At 43.1% G+C, this 25643-nt stretch overlaps 1 protein-coding gene across 3 annotated transcripts; it reads left to right on the forward strand.

Moving 5' to 3' along the window:
- Positions 1-1099: 1099 nt before the first annotated feature.
- Positions 1100-18246, forward strand: LOC112572702 (RNA-binding protein Rsf1-like). Of its 3 annotated transcripts, none has more exons than XM_025252524.1 (6): positions 1100-1211; positions 9470-9615; positions 10751-10828; positions 12205-12572; positions 16987-17499; positions 17949-18246. In XM_025252524.1, the coding sequence occupies exons 2-6, from the start codon at positions 9485-9487 to the stop codon at positions 18119-18121; spliced, it is 1263 nt and encodes a 420-aa protein (XP_025108309.1). In that variant the 5' UTR covers positions 1100-1211; positions 9470-9484; the 3' UTR covers positions 18122-18246. The 3 variants fall into 3 exon arrangements, with proteins under 3 accessions (XP_025108309.1, XP_025108306.1, XP_025108317.1); XM_025252521.1 differs by lacking the exon at positions 1100-1211 and adding an exon at positions 5172-6129; XM_025252532.1 differs by lacking the exons at positions 1100-1211; positions 17949-18246 and adding exons at positions 5172-6129; positions 13408-13456 and having other exon boundaries at positions 16987-17034.
- Positions 18247-25643: the final 7397 nt, after the last annotated feature.

Genomic DNA, 25643 nt, shown 5'->3' on the forward strand with positions numbered 1-25643 from the left:
ACACACATCCGCTTACACATATACATATATAATCCATCTTTTCTCTTTCTCTCTTTCTCTCTCTCTCTCTCTAGACGAAGATTTAAAAAAAGGACGAGGAGAGGAAGGAATATTATTTGAGTCACACCCTCTTCCCTTCTTCTTCCTATCCCCTCCTTCATCGCTGCTCTCCTCTCCTGTATGATATCGACAGCTAGAGAGCCGCTAATGCTAATGCTAATGCTAATGCTAATGTAATGGTTTTTACAAGCTCGATTCCGAAGCTAACCAGAACCAAAGCACTGATGTTGAAGGTTCTCTAAACACTCAGACGCCAACATTTGTGAAGAGTCTGGAACTTTTCCAGAATTTCGAGAAATCCTCCTGTTTATATAATTTGTCTCTTTAAAAAAAAATCACAGCCCCGGAGGTCATTGGGTCTTCTCAGTGTTCACGAAAACACCTGTCGCTAAAAATGCGCGGACTGTGAGAACAGACATCAACCCTCTGCCACCCCACCCCACCCTATTTCCAGCTTAGAAAAATGGTGAGATAAAGTAGGAGAAATGAAAACGAACTGACAGTGGTGTTTGAAACTTCAAGAGAACCATGTTTGGTGGTGATGATGAGTGATGGAGGTCACGGACGAGTTTTCTGTGTTAGTCTCAGATCGACTTTCAAAAGTAACCTGTCCGTTAATGTAAAGAATATAGTGTTATGACGATTTAGTCTTCAGAACAGTCTACAGTTTAAATAGACCGCAGCATAGTATCGATATGTCTGAGGTAAGTAAGAAGTATATTTCACTTATATATATACTATCTATTCCCTCATACATACTTTCATACATACATGGGATGTTTCCTGTTCATTTGTAAAAAAGATTATTCTGGAAGTAAGCCAGGCATGTCTCTCAGCACTACTAGACTCACGCACGAACGAACAGAACAAACGCACAATTACACTTGCTGTCGGTACGGGTGACACAAGGTATGTCGTGCACCCCACTCTCCCCACACCTCCTACCCCCGCGTGCGTGACCAGTCTCCACTCCGAGATAAAATCAAGACCCTGCTGTTGCAACAGCTGCTGGAAGATCGATGAAAATTTGAAAGATGTTGTCCTCTGGGCAGTTGTCGCTTTGACGTCACACCGCGCCCTCGGCAATGTTCCACACGCCTCCCGTCATCCAGGTGTGAGAAAGGGAAACGATTATCTAAGTCATCATTCAGGTAGGCAACTTTGTGATCATTAATTTAAAGAAAGTATAGAAACTCCGACGATGTTTGTTTGTTTTCATGCTACAGAAATGCACGAGTGTTTACGAAAAGCCTAGAAATACATGAACTGCCTGGGGCACAACAGTGTGGCTGAGCTGTCTAGAAATTAAAAAGTGAGGTTGGACTAGTCTACATCAACAACAATGACTGTCTAGCTGACTGAAAATATACAGTAAGGCTGAGTGTTAAATATAAGTCTGATTAAAAATACAGCAATGTGCTTGACTGTAAATACATCGTGCTTGAGAAAGTTCTAGACAGGTGCTACTGTCATGGAGGCGCACGATTGCTGTCTGGTGTGATAGACAAAGGATGTAGACAAAGGAATAGAAGGAGATGATGGAGTGACTGGCAGTTTCAATTTATAGCATATTTATTAAGACTGTCTTCTTTGTCAGACCTTCCAGACGGTACTCGTTATCATCGCATCGAAAAATTCAGAACTAGAAAAGATTGTTTCACCTCGAAACATATTTTAAAAAATAGTCCAGCGTGTCTACGTTGATTTTCTTAAAAGCTAAAGCAAGAGAACGTGTTAAGTCGGTGAAATCACGTAGTGTGGAAGACTAGACAAAAGTTGTGCATGCAGGGCAGATACACAGACCTTCAGACCATCTACAGACTTCTCAGACTTTCTACAGACGGCACACGATGACAGGGGTGGTAGAGATGTTGCACCTCCCACTGGGGGTGAGGTGTTGATGTGGGAGAAGAAACAGACCGAAAGAAAGCCATAAAGAATGAATGAAGTAGAGGCGAGAAAGCTGATCTGACAGTTTTCAAAGCCATGTATTGCTTCTTTGTTCACGCCTGCACTTGCACTGATAACCATCGACATGACTCTCATTTTCTGCCTTGTCTTCTGTATTCTTTTTTCTTTTTTGGTTTTGATTGTGGGTAGGTGGGTGATGGGGTGGTGGAGGGAATGGGCCTGTGAAACATTATGGCTGTTGTATCACTGAAAGTCGGGCGAGGAGCAAATGTAGAAAGTCGCTCGATCGTCACCGCCATGCTCTGTCGTCGTGTGCATAAACCTGCCTGCAGATGTGAAAAGATGATATGCACACACAACAGAAACTGTCTATCTAGTCGTTTGCCAGTCTGTCTGTCTGCGTGTATACTTTTCTCTTTCTTTCTCTCTGTAAACAAGATAAACTGACATGGTTATTAGAGCTCAGTTCCAAAAACAACATCTGCTCCATCTTCTCAGGTTCTTTTTCTTTACTTTTGTCTTCTGTTCGTCTTCAGCTTTGCACCCTCGTGATGAAGCCACCAGTGCTGGCAAGGCGTTTAAGTAGCAACAACCTTCCGCCCTTCTTTTTGCACTGTCACGTGTTTGCGGTCATACCCTGTGACGTCACCAGTTTCTGTTTTCGGTCTCTTCTTCAGTGTCGACCTCGGATCTCACGATGTTGATTTTGACAAAAAATAATTGAGCGGTAACAGCTGTAAACAATGATTTTTAGTGGATGATTTTAGTGGTTAATTTTTTTCTAGTTAACTCCTAAAACGAGGCAGGTGTGTACAAAGTTTCCAGTTTAGTCACATTCATGGTTTAGGTTCGCCGAGACTAACAGCGGAGGCTAAGCGTTGGTCTCGGCAGAAAGACAGCAGTCCACCTTCACAAGTCCGTGGCTCTACGAATGTGAAACGTAGACTTTTCTGTTTTTGTTTTAGTCACGGTGGTGCTAATCCTGATTGTGATCATGATGGTGGCGGTGTTTGTGGTGATCGACTATCTGTGCCTTCCTCCACTGAGAGTCTAGCTGTTATCCTCTCCCCCCTGTACAAACAGAGCTTGCGTACCCCTCCTCACCCCCAGTTCACCCTGCTGCATGTTGATGTAGCCACAGCACCGCTTGCATGCTCCATACCCACACACCGTATCGGGTATCTAACGATCTCGCCTCCCTTGCAAGTACCAGCAAGACGGCAAACAGCGCCCTCTGTGGCTCCAGCAATAAACTAGAGCCAGAGAACAAGTCTCAGCTTCATTCCTGGGGCACTCGACTGTCTGCCTATCATCATCCATGTTTTTCACTCACTTTGCTCGACCTCCGGCATTGTTCATGCCTTTGAGAGAGAGGTGGCAAGGAACGGATTCCGCAATTTGCCAACAGACAGATTTTTTTTTAAAGTTGATGGAGGAAGTTCAGATCCAGTGTCGCTTCAACGATGTGGGACTGAAAGGACAAAACGTTTGGGGGACAGACAATGTGGTTCGTGGGACAGTTTGTGTTTGTTGGACAAACAGTTTGCAGTTTACTTGATTTCATGCACATCAGCCGACTATAACTGCTCAGTATCGACTGCTTATTAGATGGTAATCAACAGCAAAACTGAAAACACCTCCTCGTCTGTTTTGGAAACAGATTTGTCTTAAATGAGCTTTATACAAAGGTGTCCAAGCCGCCATGTTTCTTGTCAAAGATGATGACTGTAAACCTGTCAGCCTGTGAAACTTAGGAGCAGAATGTGTAGTTTCGAACCCTGTTGTCCACCAAACAATGAATAAACGCCTGACAAGGAAACATTAAAGGCAGCAGGAGAGGCTTGTGTTCCTCCCTGGCCTGTACAGGGTGAACCACTCACATTAGTCCCTCCTTTGGCCAGTAGGTTATGGGACAGTTATCTTCATCTTTACTCGCTAATGGCATTCCACACAGTTTGTTAGGACCGACAATTCCTTTGAAAGCAAGAGATGGGGAGCTGGAGAAAAAGTGAGGAACATCCCCTTCCACTGTACCCTACCCACGTGTAGCAAAACAAAACAAAAATCTCTGTTTTAAGTGGCGCAATTATCAATGTTCCATAAAGTTGTTTAGCGATAGGGGTGGAGAAACAGCGGGGCCACTAAACATCGGATGTAACCCACCAGAAAGTAGGCGTGGCACGACATATTTACAGTCTAGGTGTTTTGGTTTTTTTTTTTTTTTGCATGCTAACAACCGACAGCACGTTAAGAATGCACGTGGCAACCCTCGTGCCAGTAGCAGAAGTAGGGTAGACTGAGCACTTGGCTTCAGCAGAGAATTTCTTCTGGCACCTCCTCTGTTGCTGAGTTAAATTTTCTCACACGCTCAACACAAAAAAACACAAAGTTTCACGCCAACTAGAAAGACTGTGACAACGGAAACTTCTTACTTGGCTTATGGAATATACAATTTTTCTTGACAAACAGAAATATAATAAAAACAATAAAATAAAAAAGAACATTGCTTACATACCAGGGTTAGAAGTGAAGTAATTACAATGATGATTTTAAACAACGGGTCACGACTTTTCACCCTCCACCATTCATCTTTCTCACATAACCCATTGATAAAATGGTTGGGAATTTGAATTTTTTTTTCCATTTTGGTTTCGTTTTTGTTTCTAACTTTTGTTTCTTTTAGTTTCTTGCCTGTCATTTCCCGACCTCTTGCTTCTTCTCACCATTCTGTCTTTATAGCTCTGTGAACCTTGCCTTCTGGGTCGGGAAAGAAGTTGCTTAAAAAATTTCTCATTATTTTCTTTCTCAACTTCGTGCTGACTCGATACGGCAGCTGACACTAACACTGATACAACCTCCGTACACAAGGGATGAACAGCTGCTGACAGAGCTGCCAGTGCAACAATACACAGTATATTAGATGTTTTACTCACATTTTTAAGCACGAGTTTCAAATAACGCATATTTTTTTCGAAAATACTCTGCTTGAGTCTCCATTCGCTATAGTTAGCCTACATAGCTGTGTAGAAGTCTAATAGAATGTGCTCGATCATATTGTTAAAACATGTAAAGGATGATGTATGGATCGTATCGCTGAAGGATATACCGTAGGAAACATAGCGTATCCTTACACCCTGTCGGCTCGTTGCCTGCTGGCGTCTGAGCCCTGGCAACGCCTGACGTGCACAGCGTCAGCACAACCGCCGAAACCTGACGAAACCGCATTTTTCTCGTCAGACATTATCTCTCTCTCGTCAATCTCGCGGGCTCTCGTGGGGACAGGCAGCTCATGGCAACGGCGTTCTCCAATGATGCGGTGGGACGGACAACTGAACGTTTAAGAAAAGGTTCTGGCGAAAGTAGGATGAAGCTCAAAGTTTAACAAAGAGTTAACACAGGGACAGCAGTTGCTACAACACTTTGTCTCCACTTCGCTGTCGTCGTTCGTCCTCCCTGATGAAACAACGAAAGAAGAAGAATCAGACATTTATTGCATAATGGTGTCATGTTCCTTCCTGCCTGGTATGTTGAAAGATTCTCAAAAGGAATTTTGGTTTTTCAGCAAAAAAAATACGAAGTCACAGTATTATGAGCGTTAAGAAACGTGTGACCAGACAGACAGACATGAGTTATCCGCATCCATTAGCATCAACGGTCTTAACGGTTTTACAGCATCGCTAATAACAGAGGTGTAGTGTCTTCGTTATCCAAGAGGAAGTGATGTTCCAGAATGAATGGTGACGTTACACACTAAGTGGTGATGCATCAGGATAAGCGGTAAATTACAGGAGAAAATGTGACATTATATACAGAGTAATGATGTCACAGGAGAAGTGGTAATGCTACAGGAGAAATGGCAACAACCGAAAATAAGTGGTGACGCTACAGGAGAAGTGACATCACATAAGAAGTGGTAACATCACAGGAACAAATTGTGAGATTTCACACGAAGTGGTGATGTTAAGGGCATAGTCAGTCTGAAGTTACAATTAAGGGTGGTGGTGATGTGACAGTGAAAGTGAAATGTGACCAAGACCCGGCAGTGACGTTCCCACACAGAGCAGGTGAGAGTCTGTCCTGGTCTCACTCAACAAACATCGTCTGTGATGACAGCTGGAAGCCCCCGGCTAGGCTCTGACTACATGACAACATGTTTTGGTGGGTTTCTGATTTCCTTGTTACGCTCTTTTTATTATTTAATATCAAAATTGTTTTCATTTTTTTCGTTTTCCTCTTTTTTGTTTTATTTTCTTTTTTCTTCATTCTTTTTCTCTTTCGTTCCTTAATTCCTGTTCTAGCTATCATTTCTTTTTCACGTCTTTCATTCCTTTCTTACTTACTTCCTACTGTTATAATTTTGTGATTTTTCTTTCTTTTTCACCGAGACATTCGTGAACTCACAGACATGCACTGAGCGAGCGGCAAAAACTGTGTCAAAGTTTAAATATTTTGTCTCGGACACCTGAGTGGGTGAGGTAGTTGACGATAGAGGATGGTAGACATAGTTTAGCTTCACTCCAGCAGATTAACGAGAGCTTTTTATCGTGCGTTTACACGAGAGCTCGCGCACACACACACACACACAAAGTTAACTTCTAATTTATTTTTCTCATCATCTGATGGAGAGAGGAAAAACATGTGTATTGCCGTTTTTGCGAAGAAACATGTCTCTGAGACCTCCGACACTCAAAGTAAAAAAAATGACATTCAAAACACGTGACACTTATAACTTACTTACGCAAATTGCTAAATGAGTGACATCAGGTAAGGCTTTGTGTCAGGTGTGGAGCCAGACGACTTGTCTCTCACCTGCTGTCAACGTGAGGTTTCCGACCTCCTAATAACCGACGAGCCGAAAGTAAATAAAAGGATATTGGTGAAAACATTTTAGCCAGGCGCCTGTCTAGTTTTCTCATAATACTTTTAATAAACAAGAAAACGATATTCAGACACATGAAGTTACATCGAGCACCGTACGCAGTGGACCGGGGATAGGGGAGGGAACATAAACACATCTACATAAACAGCCCCTGTGCTTTATAGTAGGTTTGTAGGGAAAGAAATTATTTCAGAAAGATCGTTTGCATCAAATCTTCCTTCTTCTTCTTGAGTTACTTTTATTTCTCTCTAGTCATGTCTTGAAGATTTAGCAAACGTGGGTCGATGATAAACAGGTAGGAATCTTTGGTGCTGAACTATCCATGTGTAACACCAAAGGGTTCCCTCTTGCAGTCTATTTATTTATTATTTTCTTATCTCCTTTTTTTCTTTTGTTTTTCTGATTTGTTTGATTAACAAAACCTATGCCGTAGACAAAGTAATATTTTAGCTTCGTTTGTTTGACGAAAGACCTTTTTTTTTCTCTCGATCAAACAATGAAAGTAGAGGATTTAGCTGAGTTATCGAGAAGAATCTTTCTTGCTTTCTGTCTTTTGTTCTTATATGATTTTTTTTTTCATTACCATGCAACGTGTGTTCTTCATAAAAGACATCTGTCGCAATTTTCTTCTGAGTGTATTGTTTCATCTTTAGCCAACGAGATAATATTAGAAAGCAGAAAATAAACTATTTAACAAAACATTTAAAAGCGACCGTTTGTGACTATTTTTTTTTCTAGTCATACAGCTAAGGGCACGATTTAAGCAATCTAAGAATCAATGAATCCAGGACTTTGCAGTTTTCCCCAAACGGAAGAGGAAAAAAGAATAATTCATCTTGGATAAGTAAAGAGCCTCTAGCGAGAACCGAACCCAGGCCTTACCATGTATACAACATAGTGACGAGGGTTTGACCTTTGTGCTTTACTTATTCCATCGACTTACTACACTGACTGGTGCTACATATGTACACACATTGAACAAGTAATATGTTACGCTGTGTTTATAATGTAGGTCTCCGTCATCTATATTATATTTTCGAGGCTACACATTCTTCTGACTTCGGAGCAATCAGGAAATTGATTAAATTAATTAAATTAATAGTATCACGTGGTATTGTCCCTTCCCCTAGAAAGGCTCTTAGCGGTTTAGTTCAAAGGCGCTGCCTTTCTTTCCTTCCCTCTCTCTTTCTTTCTTTTTCCCACACGCTTGAGTCGACACAGCCCTCCAGCAGTTCTATCGACCTCAACGTTTTCCTCCTGCCAGCGGAGGTTGGGATCGAGACCCATTTTCACAACGAGTTGAAACAGCCAACAAAAATGTCATCGTGACCCAGGGGCAGCTGGCGGAGGGCGGGGTCGTGATGTCTGTCAGCAGAAACGCTTTTCTCTCGGGTGCATGGTGCTGCTCTCTGCCACACTGGAACGTTGCGCCTGGGTAGCTCGACCTTCAACCTTGACACAAAAAAATACGAAGAGGGTAGTGGGACGGAGGCTGATGGGTTTTGGGGGGAGAGGGTTGGTTTTTGGTTGGGCGCTGCTGCTCCACCAGCTCTACCCAATGCTAGCTCGTCTGCGCGCGTGTCCCGCCAGTCCGGACAAAGCGTTCTCTTGTTGTTGCCGGTCACGCCCTTGGAGAAATATTTTTCAAGATCAGGGAGGTAAATCTGAGAAAGTGCATCAGATGTTTGCATGCAGATTCCTGCTCCCTTCCCCTCCGGTCCGCCACCTCGCTGCACTGAGGGTTGTTTCTCAAAACATCAGCCGTGGCAGTAGGACCAACGAAACACCAGACCCTGACACCCCCAGGATAATATCATGTTACTGGGTTTGAGAAACCCTTATTTTTATTATCTCCCTTTATCTTCCGTTTTTCTTGGCCGTGTTTTGCTTTATCTACTTGATCACAGACAGCATTCACTTATTGCACCACCACCACCACCACCACCACCACCACCACACCCCAAACGCACAACAAGTTTCGAAACGCTGTGTGTTTTACAAACGTGTCTACTTGCCAATCAATAAATAACAACAAGCACGACTCATACACGTCGCCCACAAACATTTCTAGGTTCAGTTCCACGACAGCTGCTGGACCATCGACTGTGACAGGAGCACACACCCACAGCTCCACTTCCTCCTCTGTAGCCTCGCTCTCGAGTTGGAGCTGCAAGCAAGGCGCGCCATCTGACGGAGGTCGTAAAATCATCAAGCGCTCATTAAGGATGACAAGAGGAGTGACATTCAAGTGGGTTCAATAAAACAAAACTGCAGCCCAAGTAGAGATACGGGGAAAAGGACTTTACATCATCGGTGTTATCGCGGAAAATCAATCGGTGGGTGATGTTGGCTGTTGAAACTAAGCATTCACAATAATGCTGTGGTCTTAACGTCCAAAGTAAAAAGTAAACAAACAAAAAACCAGACCAGATCATATTGACTGATCATTGTGCAAGACTATCAGAGTTTGTTGTGCTGGTTATTGATTCTTGTGAAGACTGAAAGCTGAAAATTGTTAATCAATTTGTGTGTGATCATTGTGGTGGTTTTGTTTGTTTGTTTGTTTGTTTTTACCTGCAGCTGCTTGACTCATACGAGTCGTTTGTTTCTTACCTGCAGGAGTTGGACCAAGGGATGGCGAGGTACGATCCGGACAGGCGAGGCTACCGCATCTTTGTGGGCAACCTGAGCTCCGACACTACCCACGACAACCTGGCCGAACTGTTCCGCTCTCATGGACCGATTGTGGACATCTGGCTGGCCAGGTCATTATCTCTTGTCTTTAAAACGAGACATTAGATACTCCATGCTGTTTTAAAATTTTATCTAGAGAAATCGGATTGTTTTACTGGAAAGTTTTAAGTTAAGTCAGAGTAGTCACACTAGCTTCTTGGTGGAGAAGGAGCTGAGGATGTAAATATGTCTGCAAAACAAGATGGCTTTGACGAGTGTCAGAACCACCAGAGCGAAACGCAAGGCCTACGACCTCCCGGGTGCACGGCACGAACACGAGCCCATTGCAGGTCGTTGTGACACAGCTCTCTGACCCCTGAGGTGTTGTTTCTCACCTGAAACAACATCAAATGGCGGGCAGCCACCATCCACCCGTGCTTCCTCCCGGCACGAGACCCAAGCTAGCGTGGAAGCCGCCTCCCACCCTCTACCCACCTCTCCTCCACTCAGCAACTCGCGTGAACCCTGGGAGATGGAAAATGAGATGTTTGGTCTGTAGGAGAAGATGGGTGAGAAGTGAGTGAGAAAAGCTGATATTTCAACAGGGGGTTGCGAGTGAGAAGGCAAAGAATAACAAGGGAGAGGAGAATAACAGAGAATGCAAAAAATCCAGTTGAGGAGGAGGGTGATGATGACGGACAACGACAGCTCGCTATGAAAAGATGACATAAATTATTTTTTATATTATTTTCTGATGGTATACTGTGTCTGTGACACTTGTATTTCGAGAGGTTATATAACAAAGTGTGACCAGAATGGAAATGGTGTTCCGGTGCATATTGCAAGCTTGGAGTTAAATTTTCTTTAGTTGCAGCAGCAATGATCAAAGGTCTCGCATTTCTTTCTCGTTTCCCTTGTTTACTCACTTCTTTATTTTTGTCCTTTTTTCCAGCTTCACCCCCAACCCCCGACTGTGACCTTGACATTTTCATGTACTTTAATCACGCTGTTCTTCCGTTCATTCCATCTTTTTTCCCTCTGTTGTCTTTTTTATTTTCCTCACATATTTTTTTTTCTTCCTTCCTTCCGCTTGATTTAAAGGACTACCCCGCGAAGTGCAGGTCTGTCAGCACTCAAGTGATTATTTTTTTTCCTTCACTTTATTTTTATTTACTTATTTTTTTATTTAATTTATTTATTTATTTATTATTATTTTTTTTTTTGCAGCAATCCTCCGGGCTTCGGGTTTGTGGTCTTCAGGAACGCCGACGATGCGGCACAGGCGGTGTTGGACAAAAACAACAGGTGAGTTGTCAACTGACCCCATCATCAGGACCTACCACGCTTACATCTCACTTCACCTCTATTCTCGACAAAATCTGGCTGATATTAACGAACACGATAAGGAACCTTCGCCATACATTGTCGCCATCGCGGTGTAAAAAAAAAATTAAAATAAATAAAGATGAGAGAAAAAAATGCTAACAGGGGATGCTTACGTGGGAGAAATTTTACAGAGCGAGTAGATGGAGAAGAATAAATTCCCATCTCAAAGTATTTCATTTCTTGCATAACTCGCGCTTCTCGTGACCTCACCTGCCCTCAATCCCAAAAGCGTTGTGGCGTGACACTGATGACACTACCACTCATCTAGGATCAAAGGTCAAAGTTCAGAGGTAGTATACAAGACAGAAGAGGCAATTCTGGCTGATTATTGCATTCCACAGACACCCTCTGCTCTCATGACGTGGTGTGATGGTGGAAGTAGGAGAGAAAGAAAATTAACTTCTTGTTCTTCTTCTGCTTGGTCCTATTCGCCCTCAGTGGAGCTTGCCGCTCGCTGGCAGTTCTTACCACGAGGACATTGTTTGACCTTCTGACATTAATTGTACTCATTCACCTTGACCCCTGTAATGGCCTCGCCGTGTAGAGCGGACACCGGCCAACGGCACGCAACTTCCGCTCCCGCCTACAGCGGACTTTCTTCTCGCGCTAATGAACGCGGCGTCAACCGGCGATAGCTCTGATGTCACGAGACACACCGTGCCTACGTCACGGGACCCACTCGCGGACAGGAAGAACAGGAAGAAGTGTGAAAGTGAAATGTTCTCACTCTTTTTTTTCTCTTTTTTTCTGGAAAGACAAATTTTACCCCGGAAACGAGAAGGTATTTCTCATAGTGTTTCTTGAAAGAAAGAAAGAAAGAAAGAAAGAAAGAAAGAAAGAAAGAAAGAAAGAAAGAAAGAAAGAAGCAACAAGGCTCAGCTGTCGCACATATAATTCGTGGGGTGTTCCGCTAGTTCATGTGATAACTGTGTGAGGTTATTCAGACAAACCTGGCTGTTGTTGCGTATGTTGGTGTTGATGTTGGTGTTCATTCTTCCCGTTACTGTCGTCGCTGTCCTTGTGTTTTCTGCCCGAGATGGGACTAGACTGTTGCAAGTCAGGATTGTGTGGAGACTATCTGGCTGCGAGATACAATCATCATGATCATCATCATCATCATCATCATCATCATGGTTGTCATTGCTTATGGTTTACTGCCCAGCTCCTCGAGTTTCTGTTCAACGTCTGTGGTCTGATTTTGTGTTGATGTGCACGACAGAAGTGTTTGTCCTTATTTTCGATACGATAGGAGAGATGCATGTACACAGATCCACGCGCCATGTTTATTGTTCCAGCCTTCACAAGGGCAAGGTCATCAAAGTGCAGCACGCCAGGCTGTTCCGAGACAGAAGCAAGCGGAAAGCCATCGGCCTTAGCGACGAGGACACGACGGAGTCCGACACATGGACCTCCCAGTCCAGGTCAGGTCAAGGTCAAGGACGAGGTCTCACTCCAGCGTCAGCTTCCGGTCCACTCGCTCCAGCCGCCGATCGAGTTCGCGATCGCTCACGTTTTCTCTTATCTACGGAGGATCCAGAACTAAGTCAAGGACTCACTCCAAGTCGAAATCTCGATCTACGTCTACAAGGTCGACTTTGTCAAGGTCAAGGTCAAGATCTGCAAATGGGTCGGCGTCGAGTTCAAGGTCTCGATCGAGAGCAAGGTATGTCAGTCAACATGATTTTGTAACCAGGAGAGTGGCATAATTTGAGAAGTGGCTATATATTACCAATAGATAACTTTATTTAAAGGTTTTATGTTTGAAGCTGATATCAAATTCTTTGGATTAACCTAAAAACTGTACAGTAGTCAATCATCTCCATGTGAACCGAATATCACGTTTTATATTAAGAACAAAACACTGCGATCTGTCATGTTCCAGACAAAAGATATACCTGATGAAACCACATAAGCAAAGAGCGCGAATCCTCTCCTCTAGACCAAAATGATTTTATATTTCTTTCTGTCCTTTCGTTGTGGGAAGGAGCATAAAGCATAAATCAAAGTGTTGAGGGATACTGAGCGCCACTCACACAGCCACCCACTACCACCCAGCTTATCCCACCCGCCCTCCTACACATTCACTCATTCACACACACACATACACGATATGTGTGACTAACGCATATAGAATTTATACTTAATTTAGAAAAGTAACAGAAAAATACTAGATCAGAACACCAAAACTTTTTACAACTTCACTTAACTTTTTATGTAATAAATGTATCAGAAATTATTTTGCGTTTTATGGATGAAAATGAAAATCATTCCCTTAGTAAAAAATCTTAGATTTCCTCTTTATTTGTATGTTTTTAATACTTGTTTGTAAATTGACTTTTAGTTTAAAATTTATAATCTGGAAACAATGTTTTTGGCATTCTTTGATTTCCTTGCTTGTTAAGTCCTATTCAGTAGGCAATTACTCACACTTATCTAAACTTACTGCCTTGAAATGACGTTTAACCTGCTTGAGTGCTGAGCTGATGTGTTGTTCTCAGAGCAAACCAACGCCTCACAATACTGACCACCACTTGCAGGACTGGCCAGGTACAATCCCTGCTAATCTTGTCTTGCTGTGTTGTACACAGTTGTACACAGTACATTCCATTCACTAGTTTCGATGTACTGTACACCGTGTCAAGACTTTGATGTGCCACATATAGTTTTTTTTTTTTTCTTTTTACTCCTCTGTTTCTACTCACCTTACCTGCCTCACCCCGAATGTTTCATAACTTTTTGCAAATTATATCACCTTCTGTTTATCACTCAATGTTTCATCTCTATCATCTATTATTTCATTAATTTTTTTTTTACACTTTTCTCTTTGGTAATTCGTTCATTCATTATGTCCTTTGACTGGTTCAGGTCTTTTGAGGAAGTGGGGAGGGGGAGAGCATATGGACAGATGCGGCAGCTGATCATTCCAGTCACTCAGACCCTGATGATGGTCCCGCGTGGAAGTTTCAGTTTTGATGAGTCCGCCTTTGGCTGATATAGTGCGCTTTGTAAATTCGCACTTATTAAAATTCTTGATGCTTCTTTACAGTGTCTGCTTAGCTCTACTATCAACCATTCCGTCTATTTCAAGCCCGGCACTGGAAATTACATCAGGTTATGCAAATTTTGCACCTGCACAGGGCCGCCAAATCCCAGGGGCCGCCCCACCACACTAAATTATTGTTTCCCCGTTGTCGGTATTGTTGTTATTGCTACTAAAAAAGGTCAAAAGACAAAGTGACCGCGATCTTACAACTATTAGGTAACCATGGTTCCCAGGCTTCATCATTAGCCACCCGCGTTGTCAGGATCTGTCGCCACTTAGCCATCATCCTCTCCTGCTGTGAAGTTCGGTTTCTCGCTCAGATAAGAACTGGAGTCGGGTGAGCATTCAAAGTGCGTGCGGTCTCCTGCTTGTTGCTACCCGCCGTTTAACAGCCTTTTCTTGAATCCAAACGCGTTCTTTGACCCCAAGGGCTGCGTATAAGTGCGTGCACAAGGATACAGGGAGGCGGGGCCAGACGCAAGTAAGTGCACGATCAAAGAGATGTAGATTGCTAATGGTAAAGGTTGGGGATAAAAATTGTACGAAGACTTCATTTTTTTGGAAGAACGCTGCAGACAGTCAGTTGATCTACGTCATGAGTCGAATGGCAGACCCACCTCCCCAGTCCAGAGAATATTGTAGCGTGCAAAACCTTCGCGGAGGGAGTTGGAGGAGAAGCGACCGGCCTGCAGAGAATTGTGGGAACTTAGCACGTGTGTGTGACGCAAAAATTTAAAATGACGTTTGGATTCAGCTACGTAAGGGATTTGTGACGTAAGAGACTGAATGAGTATCCGTCTGCTAGAGAAAAAACATTCTCGTCTGGATAAAAATTTCGTGTGAGTTTTATGAGTTTAAATTAATTTTAAAGTTATTTTTTGCTTAAATCTTGAGAACTATTGTATTCCGTTTGTGAACAATTCGTTTTCGGATGTGAACAAGCGCAAATGGTGCGAACCGATTCAGTATTCACTAGAATGATGGCCTCCTTGAAAGTCTGATAAAATTTGAATGAAAGTCTATTTGATATGATAGTGACACTTTCCATTTGTCTTTTAGTAAGGATTTCATGGAATACTTGTTTGGAAAAATGAATGAAACTGTGACGAAAATATATTTAAAAAAGGTGTTAATAATGTCACTTACGTCATAAAAAATGGCACACAATGCATTGTGGGAAGACTACAAAAACATGTTTGTGATACAGCGTCTCCTTTCAACAGTCCTCCAAAAACAAATCAGCATTGAAGAAAAGCTAAAGACAATCCGAATAGTTTGCGTTTTTTGCAGCCATCGGTAGATAAAGCTGATATAAAACTAACCTGTAAAATATCAACTTCCAAAACCGATCCGTTAATGATTTCTCCGCTAGCAAAGTACGCGATTCGTACCTGCGGTCAACGAGTGCTGCTAACAGTGTTCTACGTCACGTTGGTACACCATTCACAACAGTGCCAGCCGTTAACACCAATCACAGCGACAGTTCGGGTTATTCGGACGTTGAAAGTCTGAATTTTTCCTGCTAAAGGCTTTGAGGTCTTTCGGTTTAGTTAAGCAACGTAAGTGATGACATGAAGTTGTATTACTACTTTGTCAGCTTTGATTTAGGAGTCTGAGTAGCTGTCTCTGCGGCATTCTCCATGTTATATATTTTTAAAAATCTGTAGCCATCCCCTTTTCTGCTGCCTATGTGTTCCGTCGCATCCAGAATCGTTAGTGGCTTGTTTGGAAGCCGGATGGTGATGGCAGACTAAGCTGCTGCCAAGGAAAACAGGAGGTGTTGTACTTTAAACAGCTGGTGGGGTGGTTCGGGTGTCCGAAGGAACGTATACAATTTTTTTTTTTTTTTTTTGCAAGGCAGATGAAGCAATGATGGGAGAACCATGAGGAGAATCGGAGGGAAAAGTGAGTATGGGGGGTTGGGGAGGCTTTCAAAGGCAGCTGCCAAGTTTTTGTTAGAATTGCACTGAGTACGATCTCGTAATTCTCGGACCTGGCTTTGATTTCCAGAGCGGTTGCACCTCCCCTTTAACCCTGAGTGAAGTGCATGAATCAGGACAATGGCCAAGTCCGGTTCTTTGCAAAAAGTGCAAGGTCAAAATTTTTTTTTAAATCTGTACTTTACGTGTTGAACAGCATGGAATAACGTGGTGTACCCTGGGCAAATATCTTTTTTCGCATAGCCGCTGTCGCGCTTTTTGCAGTTGACTCCATGTCAGATATTTACATAACACTGATAACACCCCTATCACAATTCAGCTGACAAAAAATTTCTAAAAATTTGCTGCCGATACACTTTACAAGTACAATGGTAACGCCCCTTTGTTTTCATTCCAACGGACGCCACATCAACAAGGTCGTTCATCTCACGTTACCAACGGATTCTAGCATGTTCCCTAGAGTTGCCTAGCAAAAGTTCTTTGTTGCCCCACCCTTCAGCCTATGCTTTTCTCCAGCGTTCCCCCTACCCACCTCTACTACCCCGCCTGCAAGTTCTCGTCACGTGACGTGGGGAGCAGTTGCCGCCGTGCACATCCACACACGAGCTGAGAGTATTGTCGTTACTTCGTCGTTGATTTCATGACCATCTTTCTTTGGCCTGACTCCGGGCTTCTCCTGATGAAATTTTACATCGTTATCTTAATACCCTCAGGCCACAGCTTATTAAAACTTAATTAATCCACTTAGCGCTTCGAGTCCTAAAGCTTCTAGACCCGTTATCTTCCTCTTACTACAAAGCCTATGCTTTTTTGGTTTTGCTTTTACTCATTCTTAATTGGTTACACACTTATGCTGCTTTCTTCTCACTACCAAGAGCTTCTACTGCGTTCTGCGTTTGCTTGAATCCTTCTTAACCAGATAAATACCTTTACAGTTTAGGTTGTCTCCAGCTAATTTATTTTTGCAATTAGCACTTTTTTTTGTAAGTAAATGCCGACAGTAGATTCTATAAACCGTTCTCTTAAATCGTACGTTTCCTCTTTATTGTTTCAAAATTAGATCCCCCCTGTAGAAAGTTTTATTTATTTAATAGGCACTCAAAACACGTCAAAAGAAAACAAAGGCAGAAAGTGCGTGTTCGTCAGGGTCGTCCGCGGCGTCGTTCTGGTCAGTCCTCTGGACGATCGTCTGGAAGGTCTCACGATGGACGAACTCACAGCTCTTCGCCTTCACAAAGATCATCGCCGGCTCTCCGCACGTCCCGCCGCCGCAGCCGTTGTCCTCACTGTCATCACTGCATGTCGTCGTCACCTCGGTTCTCTCGGTCATCTTCATCAACGTCCTCTGACGGACCACGTCGAAGACGACGATTGTCGCGTTCAGCGTCATCAGGCTCCTCCTCCTCCTCCGTATCATCGGCCACTGAGGAGGGTTGTAACGGAAGAAAGCCCTCGCGTAGGTGTAAGGAGCGCCGCAGGCTGGGGCGACGGAGAAAGTCAAGGTCGTGGGAATCGTCGGCATCTTCGTCTTCATCATCGTCGCTGGCCTCCACTTCATCTTCTCAGCCACCTACGGGGATCTTCACGAACCACCCACAGAAAGCTAGGTGAAACATGTCTATTTCGAGAGCTCTTCTATTATTAATATCTATCCATGCCAAGCATAAGCGTGATAAAGTATCTTATTTCTGTTTAAAAATGTTATTGTCCGCCACAAAAGTTGTCATATCATTCTTCCCCAAATTATAGGTCAATCCTGCTTCTTGGATCTTTTGTATCACGTGCACAAGTGTGCACGAAAAAAAGTGTCTTGTGTCATACCTGAAAAGATTGCATACTATAAATGGCGCCTTATGTTACAAGTAGAGATCAGTCAGAGCATCTTCGGCAATAAAGATGTTGTTTGTTGTCAAGGTTGTAAGCTAAAGCTAAGCTTATTTCGATGTAAGGACCATGAGTAAAAGCATCAATTTTTATTCATTTATTTAATGTATGAAAGCGGTCTGAGAATGACTTTAATTTACACACCTTAATATAAATCTGTTCTGTGTCAAAGAGCCCAAGGGACAGACTGCCATGCAAATAAAAAGTCACAGCTATCACCATCGTTGTCTGCCTCCCACGACAATAAATCCGACGACAAAATGCGAAGACAAGAGACTCTTGGAACCTCTTCGCCACGTCTCTCTGATCTCACGCTGGACACGAAGACTTGCTCACCGCCTGTAGCTTCTGAGGCTGGAACGATGCTGAGTGCACTCTCGGACTCTGCAGCAGACAGCGACAAGGCCAGTGCAGTGGTGCCACCTTGCGGCCACGCTGGTTCCGTGGTAGCAAATCTTCCTACTACAGCTTCCGTGACAGAACAAACCCGGCAAAGCTCTTCGGGGAGTATCGTGGTCGACAGCAATCCGGATGTAGACGAATGTGTCAGCAAACCACCCGCTGCACCCACCGAGGAGCACGAGGGGTGCCCTCGTTCAAAAACTTTGCTACAATCGCAGATCATTACCAATAGCAGTAGTACAATCGAAAAAACGCTGCTGGACAGTGGAAAAGCCGGTAGTTTATATGTGAATACTTCGATTCCCGCTTTCCCAGCACCCTCTGCCTTGGCAACAATGACGAGCGGTGAAACAAAACATTTAAAGGACCAAAAAGAAAGGACACCAGAAACCGCGTCGTCACGGCCCAGAAGCAGAGACAGGGCAGGAACGACATGCGGTACTGTAGGAGTGGGTCTGAAAGACGCGGTGACGGACGCGGTAGGACATGCATCAAAGCGCAAAGCTCCCGATAAGAGCTTGAAGATATCCGGCGAACGTTCTAGAAGCAGCGCGAAACGAAGCAGGGATGCACGAAGAAACACTTCTGGCATCGAAGAAAAAAGGAACGATAATTGCGAACAAAACGGCAACAATAAAAGAAGAATAGTTAATCAGCACGCGAACGTTGGGGCTGACCAAGATGACAAGTGCAAGCGAACGCTGGACAAAATCGAGCGCGATGGGACTCGCGGCAAGGCAGAGCGGTCTTTGACCGACAGGAAGGCGGGGCTGGCATCCAAGTGGGTGAATCGTGGCTCCTTTCGAGGTAGGAAAGAAGATGACCAAGATCGCGTCCAGGAATGCAGACAAAAAAGACCGAGCGGCAAAAATGACAGCAAACTCTCTGACAACCGTCACAATGGCGGACATATGACTTCCGCTCGGTGGAAAAGCATGCGACGAGATCGTCATATGAAGAAGATGAAAAAGGACGAAGCTTCACTTACAGTAAATGCAAACCCCAACGAAAGGACGTCACCACACAGGGACCCACAGGACCCTCAGGAAGAAGCCCAATACAGAACACACATCCGTAACACCAGTGAACGTTATCGCGAGAACGAAATGCGATATTGGAGAGGGAGTCAGGAGAGAAACGAAAGGCACGCGACTCTTTATTCGCCTCCTCGCTCCCACTCTTCTCTATCAAGGGCCTTCTTACACGAGGGGCGTGATCGTCCTGGTGATCATATCAAGCATTTATCTACATCAGAAGAAAGTCAATGGCGTCACAAGAAGCCAGGTTGTCGTCTTCTCGGGAAACGAGGTCGAGGCATGGACCTCAAGGCGAGCGAGGTGGAAGCCGGAAGGGGACCTCCTTTGACTTAGGTTTGCGAGAAGAAAAACGCCACAAAACGTGTGCGATGCTGTTGTCCGGAGAGCGAACGTGTGATTCGAGGACAGCAGAGCGACCTCCGGCATCGACCTGTTCCACTGTATATCAAAGGCCTGTGACTTTACCTGACGAAAACTACGGACGTAAACGACGTCGTAGTTTAACTTCAGAAAAACCCAGCAAAAGGTCAGAAAACCGGCAACGAAAAACGTCATTTTCCATTGCCATCAACGGAAAAGCAGTCACAGAATAGCAAGCTGTCAAAAAGGAGTAGCATAGAAAAACTCACCTCGGAAAAATCATAGACACCACTTTTTGATTTCACAGGGTGAACAGTTCAACAAAAGTCGTAATAAAAATTCGGAGCATAGCAATAGTGTTGCCAGAAAGCAGAAAGATTATTCCGGTGATGCGCGCTCTTGCTCTTCGCTGCACGAACATCGTCTGCCCAGGAAACGACGGTTTTCAGGCGAGACCAGGCTTGTAAAGACAAACGGCAGCGAAGAACTAGCTTCGACCGAACGGCGCTTTCAGGCCTGGAAACGACGCACCAAAACTAAGGCGAGAAAGGCTATTTCAAAAAATGGGGTGGGACAGATGATGGCACCTTCTGAAGGCAGTGTCTGCAAGGCGGTCTGCTTCCCCTGCCAAAGCCAGGACTCTTACCTTTTCCTAACAACCAGCCTCCTGCCTCTCATTCTTGCTTGCAGGACGGGGCCGTCTCGCGTCCAACTGGACAAGGCTTGATGATGATTCGTTCTTATGGGAATGACCATCCGTCATCGGTGAGAACTGTTAACGCCCAGAGTCAGTCGTCACCTGTTCGCCCAAGTGTTCCAGGTTACACTTCCCTGCTGAGACTTCCCGTTCCTGCACGTGCTGGTAGAAGCGCCACAGAACAACTGAGCCTGTTGTCAGGGGCTGAATCCAGACAGCTGCCGGCTGGTCCCAGACGCACCTTGCTGGCGACACCAGCACTTGAGCCCCTCTCGGGTGTTTTTCGCGGTGACGTCCTCGATACTCTCAGTTCAGATGGCTTAGGACGAAGAACTGTGGGACGAGTATCCTTGGCAGCCAGAGCTCCCGCTGACCCTGTTGACCTCGCTGGGTCAGATAGATCTCGAGAGGCGACCACACACAAGACTTTGACCGACTCACGTGCTTCATCTCAAGTAGTTGGTCAAGAGCGGCGGATCAGAAGTGAGGTGCGAATGATCAAGACTACGTGAATCTGGAACAAGGTGCATGAGTAGAACTTACTAAATCTTGATCTCTGATCATCGGTCTCCAGCTGATTATAGTTTTGACATATCAGACACTACCCACCTCCTTTGGAAGAATTTTCTGAGGAGGCTGACGTTAAAGAAATGACGGACAAACTAGAAACCGACTCTAATAAGGTATTTTCCAGACCTCGTTTCAAGGCACGCTGTTCTTTACCTGCATGTGGCACCTGTTTATAGGGCCCATTGCTTTGCCGTGATACAGCCTTAGTTGTTGAGTTGGCATAAAACATCCAACGCTCTCCTCGACCCCGACATACCGGGATGTTGACTGGTTGACTGATCGGCAACTTTGATGTTGGTCGTCCAGCTAACGGACTAGGGGCCCACCTGAACGAATGAACAGAGCATGATCTAGTCGAAACAGACTTTGATCTCGTAATCCCAGCCCGATTTGTTAACATGTTTACATCGTTATGGTTTTGCCTTCTGTTGCATCTTGGGACGTTTGATGATTGATAGTTCAGCCTGATAGAAGTGTTTGAACGTTGTGATTCCGCATTTGCTTAACGTGTTGATGTAGTGATTGGAAGCGAGATACACTAGCATGAACAACACTAACATGAAGCTGAAACAAGATCGAGGTGGAGGATATATGTGGGCTTTGTGTGTGTGAGAGAGAGAGAAAGTGTGTGTGAGATGAGTGTTCGACTAACCTAACCCATTGCCATTGAATCTTTCTCGCACAGGCGATCATGTGTGTGTGTGTGAGAGAGAGAGAAGGGGGAGGAGTACGAGGATAGGAAGGAGGAAGTGGTTTGCGTCAAGGACAGATAATCGACTTGTCCATGTCGTTCGATTTTTGTCCGAAGCCAAGGTTCGATGCAAGGCTTTGGATGTAAAAGCTAATTTGTCGTGAAAGTACTATTGACTGCTGACAGTCCATCACCATTCCAGAAAGACTGACTGCCAGGATCCTACTTCCCTAAATAATCCTGGATCCTTTCATCGCTTTTAAAAATTATTTAGCCTTATTTCCCCGTAGTTTAAATCTCGTTCTTTCTAGTAACAGCCGAACTGAGAGTTGGCAGCAAACTGTCAGCACTTTTTTTTTCTTGTTTCCCAACCTAGTTGAGTTTTACTAACATTTAATTATGGTGCACTGTTCTCTATGGAAATGTTAAATATGAGTATTAATTTTGTATACGCTAGTCGAAAGCCACTGGACGCAGAGATAAATTGATTACCCAGTAATTACCGATGGATATACAACCACTTACTGCAATTAAAGTGGGGTTTTATTTTTGTCTCAAAAATAGTGTTCTTTCCATTTTATTTGACGTTGTCGTGGTTTACTGGATTGATTCTATTAAACTATGTCCTTGTGTGTTCTTTTATGTATGAAAGATCAAGGCGACGATAATGTTTACGCAAATTACAGTTCGACGTTGATGGCAGACGCCGTTCTGTCGACAGCTGCGCCACAGTGAAATGGTCTGGTGTAAGCAGGGCTCAGAATGAAACTACTGCAATACATTGTGAAATGCTTAAGTTTCGTGTTTTACTTACAGAATTACTCGTTTAGACTCTATTTCGTGCGGGCACCGAAAATATGAGCGTGCACTACATGCATTATTTTGTCAGGGCCGTCCGTGTCAAGGGAGGCTACTACTGAACATTTACTCCTTCGTTTAAGTAGTTCTTTCCCTTGAATGAGATCCTCTTCGCGTTTTTCGATCCCTTTGTAACCGTTCCTAGTAAAATCTAGAATTATTAAAAAGCACAGAGAGGGATTTAAAAAAAATTGAAGAAATTTAATTTAAATAATTCTTGGCCTATTTTCTATATTATTGACGAAGTCTGAGGTCTGCTATAAAAAGTGGAATTAAAAAGCAGCTACAGAAGATTAAAATAGGCACCAAAATGGACAATATGGTGTCAGCAGTTGGTGTGTGTGTGTATAAAAACATTAACAGTAATCTTTTAGACTCCTGAAGACCAGACAGAAAAATGAGGGTCATAATTTTACTAAACACGTTAAAAGAATCCAGAGAAAGACTATCATTTCTCTCTCTTTTACAGAACTTACAAACAAGAAAGTATAATTGGCCAGTAGCTTAATAACACACCTTCAACATGTGAACCAACAGTGACAGTTTGCAGACATCAAATGAACTATACCATTTACAAGACAAGTTTGTTTGAAATGCTTTATTAAATTTGTCAAATTGCATTAAATATTTATAAGGTACAGCTCAACTTTACACAAATTTAATGTGGTTTTATATGGCAAAAACAAACTTGAAAATAATTTATAAAATGAGTCAGTTTCATGCTCACAAGACATATATCTTTTTGTTATAATGCAAACATGATCCACTCAAGTATGCTTTTCATGGGTTTTAATTTTAAATTCTCGGGTTGAAAAAATTCAAATTGCCAGCATATCTGCATACAATCGTTAGGGGGGAATGTGTAATGCTGTGAGTGTGAGTGACAGAATGAGAATGCAGATAAGGGAGAGAAGAATTGAGTGAGCAAGCGAGTAAAAAAGTCTCTCCGTGGGGAAAGCTTATGAAAAAGCTATACTGCAGTCTTCCATTAAAGCCATCAGCTGTTACAGCATGTATACACCAAAGATTTCCCCAGTTAAGGAGCTCAAGACAGTTAAAATAAGTTTGCAGACTTAATAGCTCCACAAATGCAAAGTCTCAAAAATCAGCAAATTTATTTCAATGGAGAACTAAAAACCAATCAACAATCTAAACTAGAAATGCTTCTATTATAATGATTATTGCTAAGTAGATAATATTTATATAATGCCTTAATATCTATAACATCACTGAATATGGAACAGCTTATCTCTCCCAGAATACTAAATGTCCCATGTTAGTATAATAATATTTGCTGCTCTGCCATTCACAACTTTAAGTAAAGTGCTCTAGGTCTCACTGTCCCAGTATTTAAAACCAGGATAATGAACTACAAGCTTCCTTGGCTTGGACAGATTGGCTATCTTCTTTCAACCTAATTATTCTTGTCAACAGTGACAAGGTCTAGAGGAAGTCTTTTAACGTTAGGAACTGTCATAACTCATGCTATTTGGTTCACACTTCTGTAGCATTTTTCAAAAGATGAAAATTTTACTTGTTTTATTTTTATGAACAAGCTTATGTTACCACTGAGTGTTGGTGTACACTGGACGTCCTATCTTCCACTGTAGCATTTTACAGCCGAAGCAATGAGGATGCTTGTATAAAGTATGACATATGAAACAGAAGGAGGTGAAAAAAGTAAGAGAAACATAAAATGTGAAAAAGATATCTGAATAATTTGTGACTCCATTAGCCAGCTTTATTTGCACAACTGAGTTCATAAAAAACAGAGAGAAAAAAACAAGTTCATAACTGATCAAGCCTCAACTAACATTGTTTAACTGGGTCAGGGATGGTGCTTGCTTCAACTGAATGTCACAAGCAACAGTACAGCATCTTTCAACCTGTATATTTTATTCTGCTTGTCCTCTGCTGTACAACATTAACACTAAGGCAACATCTTACAGCAAGCACAATTAGGAAGAAAACTGCATTGCACATCACCATCATCAGACCTACATAAACCATCACTGTCCACTCTACTGGATTGCTGGAGTGTTAACTAGAATGGAAAAAAATCATAGCATACACTGATTGGTCAGCAATTGAGTTTTTTTTTTTTTTAAACATTCACCTCACTACTCACCAGACATTGAAGTTGAAAGATCAGTAAGCTAATAAGGTTTGATGTATTTCTACCAGTCAATGTGTGTAATCAGGTGAGCAAAAAAACAAAACAGTCATATATGTCAGCCAGTGGCTAAGAAATTCTCTGCTATGTCTTTAAATCTAAATGCTCCCTGAAGGCAATTTCATTACACACTTTTAAACTCTTTTGGTGCGATGAGCAACAATAAGTTATGTCACTTAATGTACAGTGCTTTAGGGTCTGTACAACTATGGAGAACATAAAAACCATGAAGGCTACCTTTGATCTTTACCAACAGAAACAACACCATGAAATAATCAAGTAATCATCTTAATGATGCAGTTCTAAATAAAGTTCTACAGGAACCACATACCTTGATTCCTTCAGCCAAAAATCTGAGGCTTGAGGGGAAGGGAAAAACAATCCTGCAGCATCCCTTGGGTCAAACACACTAGCACATGCATGCATCCTGTCTCACACACTTCTGTATTTGCATTTATACACCTCTATACACAATTTATATCATGTGATGATGTGCTATTGTTACAGATATGAAGTACTGAAATGAACTTTCCTTGTATGTCTATATCACAATAACAATAGCTTTAACTTTTTGTACGATGGCCACATTAGGTACACCAATATCTCTAATAATGCCAAAATCTACCTGAGTTTTTTTTTTTAAATTTATGTCCAGGCAAATATTTCTATGATCCAATTTTGAAAAAAGATCATGATCTGCACAGGCTTTAATATCATCAGAGGACAAACTCACTGGAAAGAGTCATCATTTCCACACCATACTGACACCTCCAACTACTAATGCGGCACCTCACATCACCACATCCACCTTAAACAACTCCTACTACCTCAAATTCTCCATTAAGCCCAAACTTCTTGCCATTTAACTGCTGCTGTTGAAAAGTGTGTAAGTCATTTGGAGGACTTCCCTCTCCTGCCACCCAAACACCCTGCGATCGTGGCCGCTCATAGGTAGTGCCATGCAAGGAATGGGGTCGCCCATGATGATGGTGATGGTGGTGGTGACGCTGATTGTTCAGTGATGCAGGCTGTGGTGGCTGTAGCTGCAGCTGCTGCTGCTGCACATGGTGATGTTGGAT

Source organism: Pomacea canaliculata, linkage group LG1, assembly GCF_003073045.1.
Source record: "Pomacea canaliculata isolate SZHN2017 linkage group LG1, ASM307304v1, whole genome shotgun sequence".
NCBI lineage: Eukaryota > Metazoa > Mollusca > Gastropoda > Architaenioglossa > Ampullariidae > Pomacea > Pomacea canaliculata.